This window comes from Felis catus, chromosome D1, assembly GCF_018350175.1.
Source record: "Felis catus isolate Fca126 chromosome D1, F.catus_Fca126_mat1.0, whole genome shotgun sequence".
Lineage (NCBI taxonomy): Eukaryota > Metazoa > Chordata > Mammalia > Carnivora > Felidae > Felis > Felis catus.
In genome coordinates this window covers 8,440,080-8,455,664 of record NC_058377.1, presented here as the reverse complement: position 1 = coordinate 8,455,664, position 15,585 = coordinate 8,440,080, and the positions used below count along the sequence as shown (strand labels likewise).

Sequence of the window (15,585 nt, the reverse complement as noted above, 5' to 3'; positions counted from 1 at the left end):
TTTTCATTTCAGATACCAATAGCTATCCAAAGGGAGCTGTGTCAAGGCAGCTGCATAAGAGAGACATAAAGTTGGTCATCCCTGGCATATTGACGGGGTTTTAAACCGTAATGATGGATACATGGAAGAATGTAGAAAAAAGAAGAGACTCAAGGACCAAAATTTCAGTCACCTCATGATGGAAAGATACTACCTAGATTTGTGAACACCGTATTTTCATTGTAGCACATATTGCCATACTTAATCATCTCTGTAAACATGCTAAGTTAGGACTTCAGTATAAAATCTAATAAAACCTCATGAGATCACGAGGTAGTTCTGCTAACTTCTGAAAATGTCAGTTTAGTGGCACTGTCAGTTTGGGGGATTTAGAAATTACTTGAATCTTTCCGGAGGGGAAGAAGTTTTCAAGTAGTGTTCTAAAAGAGGCCTCAGAGGCTCAATAACGAGGACGCTGGGACCCTGATCCTGAGACTTCATTTGAATAAAAGGTTCTATTCCAGGGGCAAAACTGTTTTATTTACTCAAATATGATTTCATTTCACTCAAATATGATACAACAATGGACAATAGTGAAAACAAGAGTAGGTCTTGAAGGGTGTATCAATGAGACACGGATCGAATTAAGTACGTTGAAAGCAGTGATATTTCAAACTTATTGAAATTGAAGATATATTTAAATTGATTGATTGCAGGGGCGCCTGGGTGGTGCAGTCGGTTAAGTGTCCGACTTCAGCCAGGTCACGATCTCGCGGTCTGTGAGTTCGAGCCCCGCGTCGGGCTCTGGGCTGACAGCTCAGAGCCTGGAGCCTGTTTCTGATTCTGTGTCTCCCTCTCTCTCTGCCCCTCCCCCGTTCATGCTCTGTCTCTCTCTGTCCCAAAAATAAATAAAAACGTTGAAAAAAAAATTAAAAAAAAAATAAATTGATTGATTGCAAGTTCCATAAAAAAAGAAGAGAATATGAATTAAACACTGAAAATATATTTTTGAAGATGTGCCTAGTAGATACTTAAGGATTTAGTAACTTAAGGGAATCCTCCCATAACATATAAAACTATTTTCAAGTTTCTCACATTTGACTTTTATGGTTATTTGCAGGAATATGTGTATATATTCCTACCTATCTATGAAAGCAACAGCCACTGACATTTAGTAAGTGAAATACCAGAGAAGACGTCACATTAAAATCAGAAATAAGCCCAAGTCATCAACAAATGCCTACTATTCATCAACACTGTTATCTAAATTCAACCAACACAATATAAGAAGAAAAAGTAGAATTGAAGTATTGAAAAAAATTGTTATTATTGTTATCACCATTACCTATTCTGAAAAATCAAGAGACTCAGACTGAAAAGGTGTTGGAACTAAGTCCTACAATTTAAGAGTATACATAAAAGAGTTCAGTAAGGTAGCTACATGGTTATTTAAAAATGAGTAACTTTTCCTTTATACCAGCTACGACTAGGTATAAAATATAGGCATACCAAATTATAAAATATAATGATGGGAAATCTCATTTATAATAAGTAACGACAGCTAAAATCTCTCAAGGACATACGCTTCAATACACATCATCTGTTAATCTCCACAACCACACTATTATAGGACAGTACCATGAGTGTAGGTACTACTATCACAAATTTACAGAGGGAAAAAAACCCAAAAACTGAGGCTTTGGGAAATAAAAAAAATTGTTCAAGATCACATAGCCAGTAAGTGTCAGAAAAGGAATTCAAACTCAGTCCCTCTGCCTCCAAAGAATGAGCTGCTTAACACCATCATGCCCATTCTTCTCTCTCAAATGAGCAAAGCTAGCCTATGTGGGGAAATAGTAACAGGTACAAAGAATGGACAGACACACCGCCAGTAAGAATATCAAATGGTGCAATTTTCACAACACATCTAGGAATTTGTAAGGAACAGAATCAGGGGCGTCTGGGTGGCTCAGTTGGTTCAGCACCTGACTCTGGGCTCAGGTCTTGATCTCTTAGTTCACAAGCTCGAGCCCCGCGTCGGGCTCTGTGCTGACGGCTTCGAGCCTGGAGCCTGCTTCGGATTCTGCGTCTCCCTCGCTCTCCGCCCCTACCCCGCTAGCTCTCTCTCTCTCTCTCTGTCTCTCTCAACACAAGCAATGTGTTTATATGGGCTAAAAGTTTAAAAATGGCAACACTGATACCAAAATGATCTCTGGGTGAGAATCACAGATGATTTTCAGCATCATTTTAGATCTTTTTTCTGTATTCTAAAAATGTGATAAAGTGAAGGTGTTAAGGAAACTCAAAATTTAATTTTAAAAGATAAAGTGAAGTATCAAAATAATAGAAATGCAGTTTAGAAAATATTTCCGCTACCTCAGAGTGTTTCTTCCTATGCACTATATTGCCAATTTTAACATACTTTTATGCCCATGACTTTTATGCTACTTAAGGTACTTTTCTCTCTTAGCAAAAACAGGAATACTTGCTTTATCAACATAGATAATTTACTGCACGTTTTAAGCCTTTTAAGTCTGTACTAATCATTTAAAATTATAGCAAAATTCCAGAAGTTATCTAATACAGAAGATCGCCACATCAGTGAGGCAATTAACAAAAATGACAATTCAAAGGTAGAACAAAAATGTCTAAGTCAACAACAAGCAGAAAGCCTCAATGACATGGGGAACTTGTTCCCTGTAAGCACACAATAAAAATGAGCTAGAAAGTAAAAGCCAAGATGTGAAACAGACTAAGTCACAGAATAAGGATAAAATAAACCCACATAATTTTGAATAGTAAATGAGGACAGATGACGAAGAACAAAGAACAAAAGCTAATTTTAGCTTCACCCTAAAAAACATGAAGTAATAGATTTGAAAGCCCTTCGGAAAATCTATAATACAAACTGACATATTAAAAGCAGTAACGGCAAACTCAATTTTATAGGCTTTTCCTACCTGGGAATCCCAACCACTCAGGACATGATTAAGAGCCTGTGAATAAGGAGACAGAAAAACAAAACAAACCAAATCTCTGTCCAATCAAATCAACGGATACAGCTAAAGCATTTTCTAATAATCGTGAGTGCCTGGCACACTTCTGTGCTCATGATCTTGATTCAGTAGAAACAACTCTGCGAAGTACACAGTGTCTGATAGCTGAGAAAAGTCAAAGGGAAACTGAGGCTTGCCTAAGGTCATGGTCTGGGAAGGGCAGAGCTGAGATGCAATTCTGAGGTCCCACCTGCTTTCTCTGTGCAGCATAAGCCTTCAGTTGTCCAACCCGGCTTAGTGGGAGGGAGGGAGGGACAGTGTCAGGAAGGAACAGATAACATCAAGAAGACCAAAGAATTCGCTGATATAAATCAGTATACATCATGAGGTCCTGCTGCCCCCGCCATTTAAAAAACAAACAAACAAAAAAGGCATGAACAAGTATTGCCATTTACTTTAGGATAAACCAGAAATCTCGATAACCTTGGCCAAGTTATAAGCATCTCTGGACATCAGTTCCATTACCTAGCAGATAGGCAAAACAACCACAGTATAAACCTAACAGAACTGTGTGAAACTAAATCAGATAATGTAAGTAAAGTGCTTAATACCGGTGCCTGGCACAGAGTTAGTGCCCAATAAATGTTAGCTATTATCAGATTTCACAGTAAGTGAAATTATAAGCTGCATATTATTTGAAGGTAGAAAACTATCATGTCTGCATACAAAATCTTCCACTTAAAACAGTTTAAACATTTCACTCTTCGAAGACTTTAAGAATAAACGTTTTACACAAGTCAGTTTTATAATATCCTTCCCCTGCTAAGTGGGGTAGATAAGGTTAATTATATTCTTAGAAGGCAAACCTGTATGGCCCCTCAAGAAATCTCATCATTCATTCTAAGTTAATTTTTACAGTTTGGGCACCAATTCTCTTATTTGCTCTGAATCAATTATTGTGACCATCTCTTCACCATCCACAGGCTTTTGTTCATCCCACCCACATTAGCAGGTTCATTTTAAGTGCTATGTGGCCCTTCAATAACAACACATTCATGAAATATCTACTAGGTGCCAAGCGTTGTATCAGAGTTGGGTTAGAACAATGTAGACCACAGAGTCCTAGCCCTCAGGGAACCTAAAACAAGATAAAAAAATCATATGCACATATAAGGTACTGTTATCAACATTTTGTATTACCAGTATATCGTTATGACAAATCTACGCTCTAGGTAGTATTTTCTGTTTGTAGATGAAGAGTAGAGGTGCAAAAAGCAGAAAAGAAAGAAGTAAACAGTTAAACATAGACAAATATTCAAAGTTTAGGGAGGAATATGTAATATTTTGAAAACACAGGGGAGCAAGCAAGTAATTTTGCCCAAAACTGGGAGATTATGGAACGCTTGTGTTTCTACTTAAAAACCCAAGTAAAAACTCTGTAAAGTATACCTATGGGAATAAAAAATAGAGGATTCATCCAAATATTTACATTAGTTATTTCTGGGTAAGGAGATTCCAGGTGGCTTTCATTCTCTCTTTGCTTTTTCTTAACCAACTTGTAGTACTTAAACAATTTAAAATATAAGGCGAAAAAAAAAGCCACCATTAAAATTAGGTATCAATGCTCATCTAGCAAACTGTCAAAAATTTTTATTAAAAAATTTTTTTTAATGTTTATTTATTTTTGAGAGACAAGGGCGTGTACACACACACACACACACACACACACACACACACACACACACACAGAGTGTGAGCGGGGGAGGGGTAGAGAGAGAGGGAGACAGAATCCGAAGCAGGCTCCAGGCTCTGAGCTGTCAGCACAGATTCTGATGCAGGGCTCGAACTCACCAACAGTGAGATCGTGACCTGAGCCGAAGATGGACGTTGGAGCCACCCAGGCGCCCCAAAAAGTCCATAGTGCATTCAAACATGATGAAATCCAATCTCTCTCTCTCTCTCTCTCCTCTCTTTCTCTCTTTCTCTCTCTCTCTCTCTCTCTGCTAACAGGTATACGCATCCATTCAACTTTTCTGGAAAGCTTTCTGGCCATCAAAAACCTTAAAGCTTATTGTGTTTGAGCATTACTTCTATGACTCCTAAGGACCCAGGTGCAGAAAACATTTCATTGGGATGTTCAGCTAAAGCATAATGACATTAAAATATTGGGGGAAAAACATGTGTAACTCACACAGAATAAGGATTAAATGACATGTTCTTGGCAAGAAAATGTTTGAAATACTTTGAATATCCTGAGAAAATCCTTAGTGTATGCTACCTGGGGATGGGAAGGTGGGGGGCAAAGCTCTATCATTCTACCTGCACAAGAAAAAGACCTCTAGAACCAAACTTTTTAGAAACCAAGCTTTTTAGAACCAAACTTCTAAGAAAGAGGATTCCATCACATTGTTTAAATCTCACACTACCAAATTTATTAACACACATTAGGTTACAGAGCCCTAAATATTTGTTTAAAGCAGGGGGTTGTAAACCTGACCAACCTGGAACCCTGGCTCTGCCATTATTAACTGTGAGACCTCCGTAAGTTATTTTACCACATTGTGGTTTGTTTTCTTCACCAGGGGAGGAAAGAAAAAGAGGCCATAAATACTTTTTCAAGGGCAGTGCAGGAGAACATACACGGACAGCACCTGGAACGATGATTGGCACAATTAAGTGTTACCTACTGTCATCAGCCTTAAAAATACAACAAAGCAAACCAAATGAGATCTAAGCAGAGGCCTCGACAGCGAGCCAGGAGCCGAAGAAAAGGTAATGTTCCAGGCAAACAGGACAATGTTCCAGGCAAACAGGACAACCTTGGGATGTTCTGCTTATTCCCTATCCACCCTTAAGGAGTGGGTAATTACCTTGAAGGCAGAACACTTTGACTTTTCAGACATCTGCTTGTGGGCTGTTCACTGAGCCTAAGAATCACTGTCAGTGTTGTGATGCAAAACCACATGCACTAGGCTTTACGGGGGGATTATTTTTCCATTTTCATTTTAACGAAGTAAAACAGTCCTTTGCTGGTACACAGCAAAGTTAAAGAGAGAAATGTGTCGTAGTGTTTTTAGCAAGCTCTGGGTCATAGAGGTTTAAAAAACTGTTTACGTTTGTCTAAGTTTTCTGAGTCTTTTACCAGGAAGCGTGTGACGTTACTCTAGCCAGAAAAAAGTGTTGTAAACGTCAGTAAAAATCACTACTCATAAAAACCTTTGTGGTTTCTGCCAAAAGATGCTCCTTCTGGTGGGACTACATTTCTGTTGAAATGTTCCCCACGTCAGACTAAAACTGTCTTCAGGTTTGTCTTCTTAGGGACTCTGCTGAAAAGACACGGTCCTTGCCTCCAAACTATTTCGGCCAGACGGGATTTCATATTGTCCAGAGCCGGGAGTACTTGGCAGAGAGTAAGTTAGTGTATGTCTTCTCATCTTCCAGACCCATCAGTGCTAATGATCATGCATCTCCTAATTTTCAAACGATGTGTGTCTACATATGTATGCACGATGACACGTCTTAGGGAACAAAGTAAAAACAGAATCACAGGGAGACAGAACTGCCCAAGGGGTAAGGGCATGAGTTTCAGAGTCAGGCAGCAAAGGTTCCGGCTCCCTTCTGCAACTTTCTACCCGTGTGACTCGAAGCTATTTGAACGCTGTGTCTGTCTGGGTTTCCTCATCTATAGAATGAGGACCACAAGAGCAGTGTGTAAGCATGGGGTCGGGCACATCGGCACACAATACATAACAGCTGTTATGTCAGCTACAAAAACCACAGCAAGGATGGAGAACTGGTGTCTCCAGATCACAGATCTGAAAGCTACCTTTATGCCATAAAGCACCAGATGTGACAGGGCGCACATTTCCCAGGCCACCTCATTTAAATAGCTCAATTGCCCTATAAAGTCTCTTCCCCAAGACACTGGAGATATATTCTGGGATGAAATACATAAAAAAAAAAAAAAAAATTCAATTGTTCATCATTTCTCCAAACTACGAACAGCAGCAAATATTGTAACAGGTCTTCTGGTGGACCTTAAAATTCAAGTTTTGTAAAAATCAGGGTATTTCAGACGTTGTAAGTCCACGAGGCATGTGGGCACCTCCGAGACACAAGATTTCTCGTGACGTTTGGTAGACTGGAGATCAAACCCCAGCATCTCAGGATTCTAAATTTGGTTTCACTTGGGTTTGCATTTGGAAACCTGACTTAATACATTTTTTTGTTATTCACTGACCTTATTTACTATTTCTCTGTCCAGTAAAAGCTATACCCGGAAACCGTGTTTGCCACTCAGTGCTCCTATTGGCCCATCCACCACGCCCCGCCTTCCTGGCCTCACAGTATTCGCTTAGAAGGGACTCTTATCCCGCTCTACCAGCTTGAATCTTACTTTGGAGACCTGGCCAACAGCCTTTCCCACTACAATACCTGCATTTCCTATTCTTCGTTTGTCCCCCTTAGTCCATTTCATCCAGCACCATGTTCTAGCTGTTCCTAATCTCTCTTCTTCTAGAGGTCAGGGGCCTTATACAGCACCTAGATCAACACTAAATTAATTATCTGCTGAGGGAATAAAAGTTTACTGGTGCCCAGGGAGCAGTAACTGGAGACTGGTTTACAATCCTACATTCTAACACTAACAGGATTAAAAAAAAAATCTACTTAATATCTTACGTTTGTTTCTTTAAAATCGCTATCCCATCAGAATGAGAGAATTCTTCTAAATTTACACACAAAAACAGTGAAAAGCCCAGAAAGAGTATAAAAACTTACAAGAGGGTACAGAAAAGGAATTGAAAGCTATAAAACGATAGCAACACTTTTACGTCTGTTACGGTAATGAAAATTAATGTAAAAGCCATTGTGGTCTGCTAGAATGAAGACAAGGTAACTCAGGTGCAGAATGAGGAAAATACTTCAAAAATAGAATTTCCATGAAGCACCTGGGGTCCAATTTGGCAGATATAACCCGTGAAACCTAGCTCCCGGAGAAGCCAGTAATATAAAATAGGTTATTTTTATTAGTCTGATAATTACAACAAATACTTAATAAAAGGAAGTGACTAATAAAAACTCCCATCAACAATACAAACATTCCACGCTTCTGTTTCCTATTCTTTAATATTTTCCACTGTTAATCAACTAGTTTCATTAGATGTTCATTATCAAAGGGAGATTTAAGTTCAACGGCCTTTTTGTTGTCGTTTGGTTAAAAAGTTGATTTTACTTTGTTTGTAATGTTCCAGTACTTTAGTGATGGCCAGAGGCCCGAGGTTGAATTTTACAGTACTTGGGAAGTAAAACCCACTCTTTAAGTAAAAATGCTCAAACTCAAAACGTTTTGGATTCTAGATTTCAAAACGTTTCAAATTCTAGATTTCAGTTACTAGATCATTCCGATATTTAAGGGTATCTTCAAAGAGACAGGTATAGATAAAATAAGAACGCCAAATTGGAAGCAAACAGGTGAACAGAGAGGTAAGATAGTAAGATAATTTTACAAATATTTGGCGAAGCTATGTTTATAGTCCGGTAACACCAAGATGAAGAAACTGCCATTAAAATTAACTTAAATGTGAGTGTTTAAATACATGTAAGTCATACCTTCTACAACCTAAACAAACTTCTGCAACCTAAACATATGTAGACCTAAATACATATCTATCTCTATAGATACCTCCTATCTATCTCTATAGATACCTCTACCTATCTATAGAGATAGATACGGATAGAACGCTGTATTGCTGACTTCTTGTGGTTCTTGGAAAGCCCAAAAAGTGTTTGAGGCATACCCACTGTTTCCCGTTTAGAAGATGCACTGGAAAAACTCAACGAGGAAATGAGTCAAGAATTGATGAATTTTACCAAATTTCTAAATATACCAGCCCAAGTGTCTCTGTAACTATTCCAAGATGGTTCAAAAAAGGAAAGAAAAGAAAAGAACGAAAAGAAAAAAGAAATCTGAATCAATAAGCGTCTCACCGGCCTGGGGGATACTCCAACCCAGCCTTGCAACCAATAGGAAAACTTTGACTAAATCTGGATTCAGATTTCATCTCTTTATCACAAAGCACGGAGCACAAACCAGTATTGTTAACGGTTACCCAAATGGCAAGACTCCCAGTTAGAGTAATCGGTACTTGGAAGCTCAGGCTGCTTCTGAACGGGTTGAAGGGGTGAAAGGGGAGGCAGTTTAGGGAAGGAAAGCGGGGATCCTTTCTCCGAGTTCGGCGTGGAACAGGGCTGTGTCGGGGGTTGAAGGTGGGAAGCAGCGGCCCGTCTAAAATGAACGCGAGGTGAAAACCGGGGTGCGCCCCGGGGCCGAGGGGTGAGGGGCGCGGGGCGCAGGAGGGACGGGGACGCCGGAGGGGTTTCCGCCGGGGCCGCGTCACGAAAGCTAAGGGCTGGGGCTGGATCCGAGGTGCCGGGGGGATGCCTCACCCCGCGAGCGCGCGGCGCCCAGAGCCGCAGGGGGCAGCGCCGTGGGTCCGTTTCCGTCCGGAGCGCCCGGGCTCGCCTCCATCTTCGGCGGCCGAGCCCCGCGGCGGGCGGGCGGGAGTGGACCGCTGCCCTAGGCCGCGGGGCCCGGGTCTCCGGCCTCACCCGGCCCGAGGTGCCGGCGAGGACGGCTCCGGCCGCGGGGACGGCGGGCCGGGCTCTCCGCTCGGCCCCACCCGAGCTTGCGGGAGCCGCGGGCGCTCAGTCCGGTCCCCCCCCCACCCCCTCCCCGCCTCACTCCCCGTCCTCCGGGGGGGCGGGGGGGGGGGCAGACCCGCCCGGGCCTGGAGCTCGCCCGGCGCCGCCGCTCCGGCCTCTCCGCCCGGCGCCCGGGCGCGGCCTCCCGGCGCGCCGCCCTCCCCTCGCGCGGCTCCCGCAGGGCCCCTCCGGCCGCTGTCCGCCCCCTCCCCCGCCGCCGGGGGGACAAACCTGGCGGCCGCAGCCCGGCATGGCCGACGCCGCGAGGAAGCGGCGCGCCGGCGGCGGGGCCCGCAAGCGACGGCGGCCGGCCCCGGCCCTCCCCGCGCCGAGCCGCGCCCGCCCGCGCGCCCTCGCTCTCTCCCTCCCCGCGGACCGCGGCCCCGGCGCCCCCTCCCCCGGGCTTGCACAACTCGCGCCCCGGCCGCGCGCGCACGCGGAATTGTTGCTCAACCTACTTGCGGTCTCTTCTCCGCGGCCATCACGACATGCCCTGGAAGCCGGGGCGGCCCCGGGGCCCTCCGGCGGCCGGCCGCCTCTCGCCTCCGCCCTGGGCCGCCGCGGCCGCCGCTAGGGCGCGGGGCGAGCGGGAGGCTCCCCCATGCCGCCCGCCCGGCCGGCCGGCCGCGCGCCGGGGCCTCGGCTCGCCCGCCGCCCGCGCCGCTGCTCCGCGGGCGAGAGCGAAGCCGGCTCTCCCGCCTGCCGCCTCGCTCCTCGGCCGCCCGCCCGCCCGCAGCCGCAGCCGCAGCCGCCGCCGCCGCCGCGCCGCTTCCTCCTCCCCTTCCCTCTTTTCCTTCTCCTTCGCCTCCTCTGGAGCCGAGGTTGGCAAACCAGCACCTGCTGCTGGAGATCACCGAGAACTGAAACAGGAAACCCCGAGCCAAGGGGAAAACCCGGGAGGCGTGGAGAGGGGTGAGGGGGAGCCACGGGAACCTGTCGGGCTCCACCGAGCCCGCCTGGCCTCCTCCCCTCGCACCCCTGCCCTCCCCCGGCCCGGCCCGGGGGTCCTGGCCTCCTCTCCCGGCCCGCCCCCCAGCCCCGTCCGGGAGGGCGCCTCTCTGCTCGGCGACACCTCGTCCTCGCAGCAATAAGGCGGCCCATTCATTCCCTGGGCGGGCAGGGAAACCGACAGGCTGCCTACTTAGGGCGAGTTGCCCGTGCTCCTCTGCTTATTATCAATATTCTGTAATGAGGAAAAACCACACCCGCGTTAGCAAGACCAATAAGGGAACTTACACAAATGAAGCTGTTGGGATTTCACCCAGGGGAAGGACTTCTTTCGGCAAGGAAACTGGCCTTATTGGAAATGGCAGTGTGTCAAAATCGAGGTTAAACCCGGGATAAATCCAGATCTCCCGCTGGAGGTTGGGAGGAGACGGACAGCCCTGTGCGCTGAGTTGCAAGAGTGAAGAGCGCTGAGAGCAGAGAGCCTTTTTTTCTCTCCTGTCAGTAGTCCAACCGCCGGCACAATTTAGGTCAACATTTCAAGTAATGTTCAAATAATCGTATTCGCCTGCCTGTGGAATTCTCAGCGGCTGCCCCACTCCTAGCCTTGGGCCGGATGAATCCGCCTTGGGAGTGAAAGGGAAGGGAATGTATGTGGCTTGTGTCCCTACCATGCGCCACAGACTGGGTAGCCCGCTTGAAGTGCATTGTCTCATGTGTGTGTCACCCACAGCCACGTGAGCTAGGTGTTATTATCCCCTTTATCCCTCAGAAAATTGAGGTTAGAAAAATTTGCTGAAACGACACGGTTTGAACAGGAAGTATATACAGGCCTGTCTGCGGCCGAAGCACATCCTTGTTTCACTGGACCATCATGCCTTTGATGATGAGACTTTTCACCTTTAATGAAATTCTCTCTTGTCTCTCTGAATTGTTTTCAATAGAGCATATGTGATTTAAGCCGGGATCTGATGAATTTGCTTGGGTTACTTAATGGTAGTGACATCCCTACCGCTTATTGGGGCTACAACTTTATAGTTCCCAGTTCTTAAAAAAAAAAAATCTGCCTCTATGGCTCCGTCGAGCAGTACAGGTGTCCCCACTTATTTGGCCAACATTTGTAGCCCTTTAGCTATTGATGACGGGGTCCCAGCTGACAGCATCCTGCTGGCTGGTGCCCATGGACATCCTGGTAACTGTAGGAAGGTACACCTTGCTGAGCCTGCTTTCCGCTCCAGCAGGCCGGGCTTGGGGCCTATTAAAGGAAATAGCAGACGGGTAGGCTTCTTCTGGGACACAAGAGCTCTCTGGTCCACGTTTCTAGTATCACCTTTAAGACCCTCAGCCTGTCTGGCGCCCTGATCTCTGCAGCCCGGTCCGTTTTGATTGGCAAGCAGGGAGGGATGCTCTGGGAAATCATCCCCTGTTCGCTGAGCCAAACCCTCAGAAGTCTCTCGTGCAGTATCGGGGAGCGGCGGGGACCTAAAAAGAGGCTGCCTGGCTGACAATAAGTGACAGCATCTGTGGCATGATTTTAGTGATGCCAGGAGTTCCCCTACTCCACAATATATCACCCACACAGTCTTAGTTCCCTCATTGACTCAACTGAATTCCATTCAGTATTGATTAAGCATAGTTCCAGACCAGGGCACTATATTAGGTAGTCTGGAGCTAAGAGACATGAATAATTATTGCAACTGCCAACATTTGTGAATGCTTACCACTCTAGGGACTTGGCATGTGTTGTCTCCTATTAGGCACACAAAACCCCTGTGAGGAAGTAAGTATCATTATTTCCATTTCACAGATGAGAAAACTGAGACCAAGATCACAGTCAGTAACAGTGCACGGGTGGGAGCACAGTCTCCCTCTGGAATCAGGACCCACTGCGAGAACACGATATGGTAACTGCCCTCAGTTACCTCACGACGCAGCTGGGGAAATAAAAACACATGAAAGTTCAAAGAAGACAAGAGAATTTATAAGTGGTTAGTGTGTGTCATGGGTCATAAATCCAATGACGTTTCAGACCAAAGAAGGGTTGCCTTCAGTTGGAGCGGTTGAGAAGACTGGCACAGAAGAAGAGCCTGGGCTTCAAAAAGACAAGAAAATGAAGTTGGATAATGATGAGGAATAGTATTTTGATAAACAGAGCGGATGGGGAAAGGCGTATCAATGGATTGGAAGGGTTTTGTGGAATTGTGAAGAGTTTTGAAGGCAGGGTGACGTGGAGAACATCCTATCTTAGGCAAATAAATATTGTGATGGTTACTGGATGGTTGGGAAAGGGGAGGGACTGGGTATGAGCAGGGAGACACGTTTGACAGCCAATATGGCAGAACAGACATGAAATACTGAAGTAAATACCGAAGGAGAGGAAGGGACAGTTTAGTGACGCACTGGGACTTGAAAAGTACTGAGGCTTTGTGAATGATTGCATACACGTGACCAAGACAGACGTGAGAAACGGGAGAAGTCCAAAGTAACTGTGAGTGTAAATGTAAAACCTTTAGTATTGCAGACTGGGCAAAAGAGGAAGCTTAGGGGTAGGGAAACTACTTTCTTGAACAAATGTTGAGAATACTTTGGTTTTAGGCATGTATTTGTGGTAACAGTGGAATATGTATGTGGCAATGTTTTATGGCCTTATCTAGAAGAGACAAATAGTTACATAAATGAGACTTTTATGTTACAGAGAGGGTATGAAAACTTTGAATGGTCACTATTATAAGAATAACCAGGCGTGGTTATTCGTCTTAAGTCAACAAGAGTTGAAAGAAAATCTCTAACAAAAATAAAATGCTTCTGTGCCCCTGAGACAAATAAGTATTAGGGAATGTCTCTCTTTCTGAGTCCAGATTATATTAACTTAGAAGCAAAAGAATATACAGGAAAGAAAATCCATGAGTTCAGAGAATATAAGACTGATGAGAGAAAATTAAGAGCTCATTTGGCCTGATCCGACTTTTCGTTTTGCAGACGGTGAAATTGAGGATCAAACTTTGAATGTCTTGACAATAAAATTTCAAAATAGGCATTTGGCAACTATGGCACATTTGCCCTGACCAATTCTGGAGAGACAACCAATCTGTATTTTAGTTATAAAATCAAGCTTGGACCTCGAGCTGTGACTTTGAATTGCACATAATGAAAAGAATTTGAGTGGCCGCAGCTCCACAGAAGTTAAAGCCTTGGGACAGCCTCACTAGTTAAAAGCAAATGCTTTGGGAAGAACAGATTAGGGACAGGGGGTTGGTCAGGGTGGAGAGAATGGGTACAAGAGCAGCACTTCGTGGGGCACCTGGGTGGTTCAGTCAGTTAAGTGTCTGCTTTTGGCTCAGGTCATGATCTCGTGGCTCGTGAGTTCGAGCCCCGCATCGGGCTCTGTGTTGACAGCATGGAACCTGCTTGGGATTCTCCCTCTCCTCTCTCTCTCACTGCCCCTACTCTGTTTGTGCTCTCTCTCTCCTTCTCAAAATAAATAAGTAAACTTAAAAAAAAAAAGAGCAGCACTTCTTTCTAAACTATAGCTCCCAGGTAGACTGCTGCGCACCTATATTCACATTTGAACTTCAAAAGACAGTTTGAGATGGCCATCACCTCCCACCTGACTACCCTCAGCCTGGAACTTCCAATTGCCAGCCGCCTTTTCTAAGACCTCCAGGGACTTAAAAAGTGAGGGCCCATAAGCCACTCTCAGACTGAAAAGTGTCACACACCCTCAGCAATTGCTTCTACTCTATCCAGAACTTTCCTAGCGATGTCTTTCGAAGTTTCCTCTTTGAAAATGTGTGTATACAATGGATATGCTTGAGGATGCAAGAGAACTCTCTCTCTCCTGCCTCCACCTTTTCCACCAAAGCACTTACCTTACTCAGCTGAGACAATGTCAGTGGTCCCTTCCATGCGCTTCATTCAGCGCCAGCCCTTTGGCCAGCACTCGACTTCCTCTGGTTGAAGAGGTTTGCACCCATAGCCAGACGACTGCTGTGACTTTTCATTCGGTTTGTGTCTTCCAGACAATTCTGGTTAATTCCAACCATCCACAAAATGTAAAGTTTTCTTAATAATATCATTCCCCTAAACTGCATGATCTGTAGAAGACAGACACAGAGGGAAAAAACACATCCTTGCCCAGGTCCTTCAGGGACTGCTTAGAGTTGCTTTTTAATGCTGAGTTCGTAGGGAAAGGAAACTAGAGGGCACGAGATACGTGCTGTTGACCAATCCCAGGACTTCTTTCTCTTGATGGAGTTACCACAAGATTCTATAACAGCAGCATGACTCCTGTTTTTTTTTTTTTTTCTCCAGCATTTGTGGGAGGCCCCCAGAGAGCAGAACACAAGGTTTTCAATATGCTGTGTCATACAGTCATGTGCTTGGTTTTCTACCTGAACCAGACAGCGTGGCTGCCCTAATTTACCACATTTGGTCAACATAGGAATTTTGAGAATCACGAACGTTTACTATTGAATTAAAAACTGCTCCTAAGGTGGCACGTTGCCATTTTGACAAGGACCAACATGTGTCATGACAGTTCACCTTGCCCAGAAGTTGAAAGACTTTTTGTTGTAAAAATTGCACAAAATCTTTTTTGTGCAATTTTAAGTGTACCAGAAACATCCTCGTCACCTCTGCAAGCTTCCCTTGTTTTAAAAGGAAACTCGTATACAGAATTACAAACGCACATAACTGAGCCAGTTGGAAAGAGAATGATGGAATTTTCGGGTTAAAGTATACCCTGTGTTAAAAGGCTGTATCACGAGAATATTAATTGTAGCATTATTGGCAGAGGCAAAAAAAAAAAACTGGAATAAACCTAAATATCTATTCATAGGAGACTATTTATATGAATTGTGGTATCTGCATACATTAGACTGTCATTCACCTATTAAAGAGAATGAAGTGGCTTAATGCATTTGGAATTGTTTTTGAAAAAGTGATGTCAATACCAGTGTATATA

At 44.6% G+C, this 15,585-nt stretch overlaps 1 protein-coding gene across 4 annotated transcripts in view; it reads right to left on the bottom strand.

The window, feature by feature from the left end:
* ZC3H12C (zinc finger CCCH-type containing 12C) overlaps positions 1 to 14,761 on the bottom strand; it is an 87,989-nt gene extending 73,228 nt beyond the window's left edge. Inside the window, exon 1 of one of the 4 annotated variants that reach the window (XM_045038259.1) lies at positions 14,492 to 14,761. Coding sequence is in view for 2 of the 4 variants with exons in the window: in XM_023239072.2 (XP_023094840.2) it covers positions 10,136 to 10,159 (24 nt within the window). In the remaining 2 variants the exon portion in view is untranslated. Of the gene's footprint in view, positions 1 to 9,908; positions 10,104 to 10,135; positions 10,419 to 10,913; positions 11,139 to 14,491 lie in introns of those variants that run through there. The other 3 variants (XM_023239075.2, XM_023239072.2, XM_023239073.2) reach the window with 3 other exon arrangements.
* Between the last annotated feature and the right edge of the window lie 824 nt (positions 14,762 to 15,585).